The sequence below is a fragment of the Stegodyphus dumicola genome, chromosome X2 (genome assembly GCF_044657685.1).
Source record: "Stegodyphus dumicola isolate Sdum_Otavi_A_Nest chromosome X2, ASM4465768v1".
NCBI classification, from domain to species: domain Eukaryota; kingdom Metazoa; phylum Arthropoda; class Arachnida; order Araneae; family Eresidae; genus Stegodyphus; species Stegodyphus dumicola.
The window spans coordinates 38,455,657-38,467,534 of NC_140781.1; the positions used below are offsets into that span (position 1 = coordinate 38,455,657).

The 11,878-nt window shown below is 28.2% G+C and overlaps 1 protein-coding gene across 1 annotated transcript; it reads right to left on the bottom strand.

The window, feature by feature from the left end:
* Positions 1-5,894: 5,894 nt before the first annotated feature.
* On the bottom strand, positions 5,895-10,910 carry LOC118187748 (uncharacterized). The gene is made up of 2 exons (XM_035358026.2): positions 10,059-10,910; positions 5,895-6,472 (listed from the first exon to the last, which is right to left on the bottom strand). Exon 1 carries the CDS (start codon positions 10,795-10,797, stop codon positions 10,201-10,203), a length of 597 nt encoding a protein of 198 aa, XP_035213917.1. The 5' UTR covers positions 10,798-10,910; the 3' UTR covers positions 5,895-6,472; positions 10,059-10,200.
* Positions 10,911-11,878: the final 968 nt, after the last annotated feature.

Below are 11,878 nucleotides of genomic sequence, written 5' to 3' on the forward strand. Positions count from 1 at the left end.
AAATTTTAACTAGTAGAAAAATTTAGTTATGATTATTGAGTTATGATACCGGCGTCTGAAATGGTAGTCAGTAGTTACTTTTGAAATGAGCCGTGAGTGTGAAAAGGGAGAAATAAAAGAGCCTTGGACGAATTTAATAAATGTGGTTCAATGTGGATCTTGGGAAAATTTGTTCAATGTGAACTAAATAGTGTAAGATATGGACCTCTTTCTCTCAATAGTTAATTATTCAGGTGTCATAAAATTAAGACTTTAAATATATGTGCATTACATGTAATGAATGATGATATTACATTTATTAATGTAAATAACTGATGATATGTGTATTAACATAGTAAATTCTCTCCTTTATGAAGTTCTAAGCATTACTTCAAATATCACTCATAAAAGTTTTAAATTAATTTTATCTAATATATGCAAACATAAAAATATTTATTTATTTTTCTTTCGTATTCGGGAATGTAAGAAAATTTAATTTTTTTTTAAAATTTAATGTAGATTGGGGTAAAATATTTGTGTCTTTCTTCACTTCAATTGGTAATGTGTGTATGTTGGTAAAGGTATGTATATTCGTGAGAGTTATACTGTGTCACGTTTTTGACAATCTTTCGTATATAAGAAAATATACTAGCTAAGAAGAGAATTATTGAAATTGGTAAAGTAATTAAAACCACGTTATAGAAAAAAGATTATAGACGCATTTACATTTCAAGAAGTATATTAAAGTTCCTTTTCTTAAAAACAGCAGGTGTATCGTGGTTTTTATTTCAATTTCCTTAAAAGCTGAATTTGTAAAATAAAAATTTTCTATCAGTGTATGGTCAAACAAATCAAAAGAAAATCCATATCATGAATGAAATTCGTGTCTTACATCGGATTAAAAAGAAATATTCTGAATCTAAGTGTTTATGCATATTTAGCACAAAATGTGCTTATTTGCCTTATAAATTTAACAAAAAACATTCTTATAACAGTATGTCGCCTTTAAATTCAGTAAAAATGTCAAATGTATTTTCTGATGGTATTGATATACTTGCAAAAAAGTTCTAAAAACCTGAAATGTCGAAAGACGCTTACAATTGAGCTCCGTATGATAAGAATCTCTTTTGTATCTCTAAATCAGTTATAGGTTAAGGGGTGTTTTGAATAAAATAAGTCAATGTTTGTGAAAAATATACTAGTTGTATTTTGAAAAGAGTAATAATTCGCTTTTTGTCAATTAAGGAAACTTGTAGTATTTTCAAATAGGATGTCAGTGAAAGAGATTACGGTTGCATAGTGAATTAAGAAGGTACTATATGGAAATTGAATAAACAAATTAAGGCTATACGCTAGAATTAAAAGTAATTCAAAAGAGGCCTGTTAGAATTAAAAGTAAGATGTTAAAATTTAAAAAGATGCAACTGAGTAAAACCATAAAACTTTAACAATTCACATTTTAAAAATGGTAATTTGAGTACGACTATGAAAAAGTTGGTTTTAAGAATTTCTTTATGCATGTGATGCAAAAAATTGTTAGTTTCCCTTAAACGTTTTCCACGAGTGTAGATATAGATGCAATTAGTGTAGGAAAAAGGTCAAATTAGCATAGTCAGTGTCTCTAAAATATGAAAAAATAATGGTATGACTGGTCTAAATTCATTTGAAGTACTGAAATATAACGTAGACTAAATATCAAACGTTTTAAGAAATATTTCAGTATGTATGAATGAATGAAACAGTGAAAAAAGTTGTAAAATTTGAAACGAAAATTATGAATGCACTTAAAGGTAAACAGGATTTAAAACTAAACATGATGTTAGTAACCTTTTAAAACCTTAAAACTATATGAGAAAGAAATACATATAGGTATAAATGGTATTAAACTGTAAAGTTGTGAATGGAAATTTCTGAGTAAAACTAAGTCAAATAAAAAATCTTGTAGATGATCAATTTTGATTGGAGAATATAATAAGTATATTTAAAATTGTAAAGAAATGTTAGAATGCGCAGTAAATTAAGACAATCTACATTGTTAAAAATTGTGTTAATGTCTAAAATGGAATAAAATAATAGAATTATGAATGATGAGACAAATAAAAACGGTATAATAAATAAGTTAAACTATAACTATGAAATATAAACTAAAGAAGGAAATCATAAACGTAAGAAAAGTAATTAACAGTTACAGACTCAAATAGCTTAAATTTAAAAAAGGTATATTGGGCAGTGTAAGGAAGATATTGTAAATATGTAAAAGAAATTAGAAATTCTGTAGCAAATTAAGTAAAGTAACTAAGATTATGGAAAAAAAAATTCTTTTTCGAATATAACTTAACACAAATAAGTTAAAATGAAAGTATGTACAGAAAACTAGGAAGGTTAAAAAATTAGACCAAAAAAAAAAAGATGTTAAAATTAAGTTTAAAATTAAACGATATAATAAACAGTAATTATGGAAATGAAGTTAAAATTCAGAATACATTGAACACTATAGCGTTAAAAAGTGTTAAATTGCATCTAAAATTAAGTAATTTAACAAATAAACAGCATGTACGAGAACAATTACGTTCGTGAAATATAACATATAAGTTTAATTTCAGAATATGTTGAAAATTATGAAAGGTATGAAAAAAAATCATCCAGGAAATTTAAAAGAAAATATTACAAATTAGAAATGTTAAGTATTAAAAAATATAACAGCAAACAAATATGTTATTACGAAAAGAAAATATAAGAAATGAGTTGAAATTAAAAGGTAAAGGAAACCTAGAAAGTTAAAAGTATCAAAATAAAATTAAGTAGAATAATAAATAAAAAAAATTATCATGTAGTTTCATTTTCATGACATGATGAATTGTTATTAGAGCGAAGTCTTTTTTATAATTTTTCTCCTCTTACACATTGTTTTCAGAGACGTGCACTGAATGGTTTTAACACGAGACTTAAAAATATATTTCTAAAACACTTAATTCACTTTACGTCAACAGAAGGCAGCATGAGTATTTTACCAAAATTAAGATGCAGAAAATATCCACTTGATCCGTTGCCATTTTGAAAAACTAAATTTAAATAAAACGCAGGAGGTCTACAACTCAACCAGCAGCCTAAAACAACTCAGCTCTACTCGTGATGTTATTGGCTACGCCCCCGTGGTGTGATGTCATCCATGACGTTGCCCTTGGCCCCCGCCCTCTGTGTGACGTAACTGACCATGCTCTCTGCTCCTCTGATGCAGAACTGTCATTATTATACTACTATAGTAGAAAATGGAAGCAGCTTTCAACATCACAACTTAGCTCAGACATTACACAGTTAAACCGCCTAGCGTCAGCATCACAGAGTTTCGCGTCCTGTCAGTGATAATGTTTTTTTTTTTTTTTTTTTAAATTTTTTAGACAGATTTCAAGTAGTTTTCGAAAGTACATTAATAAACTTTATGATATGCATTGAAGCCTTTTAACATTAAATGATAGACATATAAAGTGAACATGTTTCCATATACATTATGAAATTGCATTTGAAAGCTGATCTTATATTAACCATTTATCCTTCATTTGCACCATAAAATTTTAGAATTTAGTTTTCGCCTTTTTTGTTTCCCTATTTTCTAGTTAGAGAAAAGAGACTACTATAAATGGAAAAATTTTAATAAAATTTTTGTCATAGTCTGTTTGGAGTACTTCTTTCAATCTAGTTCCCCCACACTATTTCTTTAATGTTTTTCTGTTTATACTAAAATAATAAACATAAGTCTAGAATTCCATTAAATAATTCTCATAATTTTTTTAATTAGTTAAAATTTCTTCTCTGGTATTCTTATTATCTAGAAATTTAAAACAAATCAAAAGGGTCAAAATAATAACTACTTATAGTGAACAAAAAATCATAACACATTACTCTTTATCTGATACAAGCTATTTTAAAAGTCAGTTCAAAAATAAATGAGATGGTGAGTAACAGCTGAAAATTAAATTAAGAAAATTTTTACAGATGTACGATTTCAAAGCATTTGAGAGTAAATGATTAACTTTCTAAGTAAAACCAAACGAAAGTAAAAAATTTTATAGATACCAATCTTTAACGAAATAATTTGAGAATAACATGTCACATAAATTCAAACAAGCAATTACTTAGCATTTAAAAAATTCTTCCGATATAATTATATGAAAGTTCAGTTCATCTGAAAGAGCAGTTTAAATAAAAATGTCACTGAGTAAGATCTGAAAAATAATTATTTTAAGAATATTTTATGGACTTTCTAATTGAAGCAATAGCGAATAAAAAGTTGCATTTTCTAACAGAAACTAAATAAAACAAAAATTTTCTAAAAATACCAATATTTTTCGCGAAATAACATCAAGAAAAGCATGTCACATCAACAAAAGAAAATTCAAATAAAAAATTGTTTAAATGTTATACAGGACTATTGTTAGTCTTCTAGTAAAAACGATAACGAAATTTTAGAATACGAAGCCTTTAAAACTGCATACAGAAAGTTATATTTAAAATGATGTACCCTTAGTGGCAAAAATATTACAGAGAGTTAATCAAAATTATTTTTAAATTTAGTTTATCATGGGCAGCAAGTCGCATTTTCCTACTGTATATGACCATCTATAACATAGATTATCGCAAATGTGATCGGCAACAGCTCTGAGATAAGCTCTGACACTAAGAGCTATTTGTGCCATATTCTGACCTCGTCATTTACATGATGTAGCAGGATACAAGATTCAATGAATCAATCAACTTTGTTGTAATCGTGAAGAGTCCAATTATCGTGATTCTGAGACCACATCGATGTTGGAACTGAGTCTCCTTGCGTCCACAATCATGCCTCATTCAAAGCCACTCAGGTCTTTCGAATTACCTATGTTCATATAAACTGCAGTGAAAAATCATTTTTTAAAGATAATCGGGTCTTATGTAAGTAGTTCTTAAGTGTTATGCTTCAGAGTATATACCATATTAATTTAGAACTGCCTTTCCGTAAAATATTTTACAAGAAATCTTGTAAAATGAAAATTTGGCAGAACTATTATTTTTTAACACTGCCACTGCAGAATTAATTGAAATGAACGAATAAACCTTTAGTTTCACAATATTTGAATATTTCATACTAAAATACAACAGAAAACTCAATGAAAATTGTGGTGCTGACAGTCTTTAACATTAGATATTAAGAGCATATGACACATAAAGGACACTACACAACGATTAAAATTTTACCAAAAAGATGCTATAAAATCACTATTTTATTGAACACCTACATTTATGAAATATTATTGCGAATAGCATATCATATAAGCACATAAAATTTCAAATACACTTTCATTAAAACATTTCACACAGTTATTATATTCTGCTCTAAAATGCACCAGAAAATAAAATAAATTTTCTGTCATTGAAAATCAAGAACATTAGTTAAAATTTCTTTACAAAATAGTGCACAAATTTAAAATTGCCCTGATTTCAAAAGTTCTATAAGAAATGCTAAAAATAAACATTTTATAAAAACCTATATTTATTATGAAATATTATTACGAATGTAATATAACCATATAAATCACATATCATATAAATCATATAAGCATATCATAACACTGATTGACATATAAAATTTACTTCTTTAATTTGCATCTTACAATTACTAGATCTACTCTAAAATACATCAGAAAGTGTATTAAATTTTCTGTTATTGAAAATCCATAGCATTACATAAAATTCATTTAAAAAAGAGAATGCACAAGTTAACTTAAAAATTGCTCTAACTTAAAAAACTTTGTAAGAATGCTACAAAATTAACATTTTGCCAACACCAGTACATATTATGAAATATTATTACGAATATAATATAAACATAAAAATCATATATCATATAAACATATTATAACGTCGAATATCATAAAAATTTAAAATACTCGTTTATTTAATCAATGCGTAAAATTATCAGATCATACTTTAAATACATCAGAAAATGTAATAAATTTTTTGGTACAGAAATTCCATACCATTAGATGAAATTTATTTAAAACAGAATGCTCCAATTAGCTTTTAAGTTGCTCTAATTTCTGATTTTTAAGAAATATTATGAAAGAAAAATTTTACTAATATTAGTATTTTACAGATATTATACTACAAATACAATCTTTAAGAAATGATTATATAAATAAACAAGGAGTAAATGCCACCTTTTAAATCAATGGTCGTAGAAGCAAGATCTTAATTTCAGAAATAAATAAGCTATAATTTGAGACTGCGATAATTTTGGTCAGCTAACACAATTTAGTAAGAAATACAAAAAATTTTAAATTTTATAAGTCACCTGTAAAAAACAACATTCATGAAAATGTTTCCATGGCCCAAAAAATCAAAAGAAAAACGTCCATCGTCCATCCATAAGATCAATATTAATTGAACACCTTTTAAAAATTCCAGGAAAAGGAGACAAATGATGTTGAAGGCAGCTATGCATATCAAGTTTCCACACCTAAATTTTTAAAAGACATCATTCATAAAAAAAGCATTATTACAGAAGCATTAGTTTCGGGTTCCAATTTTTAGTAAAAATAAACATCTAATAATTTATATTTACAATAATTAAAGTAATTTATATCTACAATAATTAAAGTAATTTGTATCTACATTAATCAGACTTAATAAAAAAGTGCTAAAAATCCAAATTTGTGTCATTTTGGAAGCTGAAAATGTTTAAATCATGTATAAATTTATAGAGTCATTAAGTTATTTCGAAGCAGGAGACGTGAAAAATATGCATTACCCTCGCCTTGACACGAGCCCTGGACCTCTCGAATACGCGCCGAGTATGCTTCCAATTACACCACGAAGGCAGCGGAAAGGAGGAAGAATATACTTTAAATTTAATAAAACTTTTTCAGGGCCAGTTTTCCTTATTGCTGAATTCCCCTTCTTAATGATATTTGGTTCGATGAGAACCAATTTACTATTTGGAAATATGCATAAGTTTAAATTTTGTATATTTTTATTAAAGAGTCTCATGTGACCAAATTTGAAAGTTTATTATATAAAATAACAAAATGAAGATTTAACGTTTCCGAAACTTGTATAGTCTGAAAGCTTATTCTATTTAATTTATTTTTTAAACAAGAATTATTGGCTTAAACCATGCTTCCAGTTTAACAAATAAATAAATTGGACACGTTCAAGACGCATTTAACGTTTAATATGCAATCGTTTCTAAGCACCCCGTATAAAGCTTTAAACACTTATTTAAACTTTTAACACTTATTTAAAAAAATTGCATACCTTCTAAAACTTTTTTTTAAAAAAAGTTCTATAAGGTATTTTCTTTCGTCTTTCCGCATGCCTCCGGGCTGTAATTGGAAGCATATTCGAAGCGTATTCGAGAGGTCCAGGGTTCGAGTCCCTGCTAAGGCACTGCATATTTTTTTCGTCTCCTGCTTCAAAACGTGGTAGACGATAATTCCAGAATTTGACGATTGGTTCCTCTAATCCTTAGTCCTCTTTGAAAAAGAGGGAGCATATAAGATATTTTCTCCTTTCTTTTCCTCATGCCTTCGTGGTGTAACTGGAAGCATAATTCGAGAGGTCCAGGTTTGGAACACTGCACATTTTTCACTTCTCCTGCTTCAAAAACACCTGAAGACTCTACAGTGCAAAATGAAATTAACTAAAAATTTTCCAAAAGGGTCAGAACTTATACACAACTGTCATAACGTTATAAATTTATAATAACTGTTATAAAATCAAAATTTAACCACAAACAACAATATTTTATCCAAACGAATGTTGATATTATGTATATATATATGTGTGTCATGATTTTAAAATGCGTAGATGAAGGCATTAGAACTTTTAATAGCTTCCGACATTGCGTAGATGACTGAGAAGACCGTAGTGACTGAAGGTAGAGCTGAGTGGAAAAGCATGATGACGCATTTAGCACAACTGAGCTTGAAAAAATCACAATCTTTATTTTTAAGCATATCAAATAATTCTTTTGCAGGCAAGATAATTCTTAATTATAGTTGAATGTAATAAAGTTTCATTTTAAAGTAAGATGTTATCTTAAGCGAATCAGCAGCAGCGTGGAAAAGCAGTGTCTTGCCGGCATGGAAGTATAAGCGAAAGAGAAGGCTGCAACACAGAGGAAGAAGGAAATTTTGGGAGAACAGATGAATTTAGGGGAGAGCACCAAAATTAGAATGTTAATTTTGAGGTCGCCATTTATTTTTAAAGCAACCATCGTTTTTTATTATATCTGTGTTCAAAATGAAAGCTTAGGACAGAAGAAAAACAATATGATTTGCAATCTGTTAGAGTCAGTTTGCTTTTATCTAGATTCATTAAATATTTAATCATGCTTGGCTGAAGTCTTATGTAAATTATTTGCTTGAGAACTTCATAATAGAGTCATACGATGGTTATTAATTTTGAAATGATGTATTTTGGAGAGTTTTATCATGAGGAGATACTATTTTAATATGGGAAAAGGGAAATATTTGAATTCAAATATAGAATTAAGGGTTTATTGTAAAGCTAAGTTAGTAACTTGCTTCGCAAATTTTTTATCTTTCACACCTCCCACATGTACATATACATATATAAATTAATTAATGAAATTATTTCAATTATTACAATCAGGAGTAATTTTTTGGAAATATAAAATATGAAACTTGAGTAAATTTGTGTGTGTGTGTATAAAGAAGCAATAAAAAACAACTATGGCAAAAACCATTTGTACTATAATTAAAAAAACTGCAAATATTTAACTAAATAAATTATTGATGATTTCACGACTTTAGGTAAACAATCGCCTAATAAACTGAAAAAGTCTGTCGAGTAAATTCGGTTATAAATTGTTTGAATAAATAATTATTTGTTTATTTCATATAGCTGTAAATAACCACCTCCAAAATGCAAAAATTAAAAAAAAATTACAAGAAAACTTTATAGAAACTTCAATTCAAAAATTTTAAAGCATTAGATGCTTAAGTACCAAAAACCATTTTTTTGATTATATTTAATGAGTTCGAAAACCTCCTACACACTTGTTGCTACGATTTCGTTTCAAAGAAATAAAACGAATGAAATAATTTTATAATAAGACAGGACGAAGCATGGGCAAAGGGTTACATGGGACACATAGTGTAGGCAGTGTTTCATAATTCTTACAGTAGGAATGGTTTTTTTCTTTCCTGATTTGTGAGGCTTGATCACATACAAAATACTGGAAGGAATGTCATGCAAAGCCTAGAAGTAGAAGAACTTGTATACAAAAGGAGAAGCTAAAAACCTCTTAAATAATTGCGCAAGAAGTATGATAGCTTTGTACGAACATTTCGGACTCATTTCAAAGTTAATATGTTAGTTTAAAAAGAAATTTAATCATAAACCATTTACAAGAGATTTTATAAAATGAAAATTTAATTATTGACACTATTTTTAACTCAATAATATCAAGAATATTATATCACATAAAAACAAAAACTTCAAATAATTAATTATTTAATCATTTAACTTAGACATCAGGGATTCCTCTAAAATTCTGAAGAAAATTTAGTAAAAATATTTATTGGCAAAACTTTTAATATTAGACGATGGAACATCAGAATGATACATTTAAAAATAAAGTAAGTATATATTAACAAAAATGACACTAAATATTTTGAAAACATGCTGCAGAATCAAAAGGGTATCATTTCAAATTTATTTAACTTATTTATCTCATGTTACTTCGAATAGCAAATCACGTAAATACGTATGTTCAAATAACTGTTAAAGTAATATTCTAAAATATTTCAGAAATTTAGTAAAATTTTTGAAATCTTTTAGCGTTAGTTATTTTAAATATCAAAATTTTAAAATATCAACTTTTAATGTTGGAAATATCAAGTTTTAAAAGTATGGAACATAAGAATTAATTTAGTAAAATTTTCAATATTAAGAATAAACACTAAAAAAAATTTCTTCCAGTTACAAATGTCCTAAAGAATTAATCGCGGAATTGCATAAAATTTCCAAATCAGAGCTTTTAATTATTTATGTTTCTTTACAAAAAAGGGATTACTTACGTAAGATCTTCATTTGCTTTTTTTCATGCCCTTTTTAGAAGTTTTCTTGTTAGAAGATTTTGAATTTTCTTCTCTTAGTTCTCTATGCTTCTTAATTAATAGATCCATAAGAAAAATAAGACTTTGTACGAGTGGATGTTTCTTAGATTTTTTTCCATTTCATAGCAGGGAATGTTGCAGAAAAAAATTTACTTTTCAGATTAATTTTAATTTTAGGCATATGTATTTTTTCTTCTGTATCTGATTTTATAAAACTTGAAGCCTCCCCTTCTTCATCTTCTTTGTCTTGTAAGCTCAGTCGTTGCAAATTCTGTACTTCTTCTTCAACACAATTCATATTTTCTCTTGTTTTAAGATTTCTACGATGGCGATTCTTTCCTCTTTTTGGGGTGCCCATAGCTTCATTTCCAGAACTAGCAGCTTCAGTTGTAGGCTTATCGCTTCTAATTAACATCTCTGACTTGAGTCCAGGGTTATTCAAATCAAGATCACGCCCTTTTTTTGAGCGTGGTTTCTTCTTCTTTTGCAATTTTTGTTTTGGTCTCGCTCCTCCTTGATTAAATCCCTGCAATGCTTCACTTTTCATTGTAGTTGAGGGACGAGAAGAGGCAACAGACTCATTCTCATTTAATCTTCGCCCTGGAAAATTTAAACCTCCTTCCTCTAAATCAAGACTGGTAGCACGTTCACTTTTCTTGCCAAAAAGGCCGGCCATATCCTTGTGAAGTGGATTCATCATATAGCCGCTTTACTTCTGAGACGTACCCTTTCAATCAAATTCTTCTCCTAAATCACTGACGCGGTGACCAGTAAATGTATCCCAACCTAACTACGCCCGTTCCTAAATCACTGACGCGGTGACCAGTAAATGTATCCCAACCTAACTACGCCCGTTTTTCATCTCCGCAACACAAGAGGAGCTAGTTTCGTAATCCGTTTAATTTTCTGTTAACCCTATGAACAAACTTTTGGAATTCAAAAAGGATAGAATAATAACCAGTAAACAACTCTCGTTTTTATCCCTTGATTAACATTCGTTTGTAGGTTTTACTCATCTCAAGCTATATTATTTGTCAAGCTTAATATCGAATACGGATGTTTCAAAGCTAAAATAATAACTCACTAAATAAATAACTGAGATAAAATAATAACTGAGAATTAGCGACCTCGAAAACTGGGACTTTGAAAGCTTAATTTTGTTTTTCAACTCTCGACTTAATGAATTATTTTAGCTAATATGCTTTGATAGTTTATTTTGTAAAAAAGCTGACATTTTAATTTTTTTCTTGTGTTAAATATTATTTTTATCAAAAAATTCTCAATCCATTTATTTGCAATTGAAGAAATTGTTCAGGATTTGTACCTTTCAACGAATTTCACACTTTTGCTCTTTAACAATGAGATAGGTATTATACATGGTTTCAGAAACACCTTTTATTAATTACAATAACAATGTATATTGTCATAAAATATAACAATTAATTCTGAATTATCACTGGTTGTAGTAAAATTAAATATATTTTAAATTGCATCACCTAGAATAGTTGTTCAAATGAAGGTTTAAATTATTAAAAATTGAATTTACTGCATTGATATTTCCAAGTAGCTTAGTTACCATATTTACTCGAAATTAAGATTTTCTTGAAGGAAAGACCTTCCTTACATTTTAGGATAAATTTTAAGAAACAAAAATGTAGGTGGATATTTATTTGTCTTGAAGTAAAAAAAAAAGGGGGAATAAAGCTTAGTTCCCCCCTTCCTCCCAGAATTTCGGTCTACCAGGGGCCAAGTGAGCACTGGTTGTTTAACCTGAGTTCGAT

Excerpts from the sequence above, each read along its gene's own strand:
- LOC118187748 (XM_035358026.2), bottom strand. The coding sequence starts at position 10,797 with ATGATGAATCCACTTCACAAGGATATGGCCGGCCTTTTTGGCAAGAAA.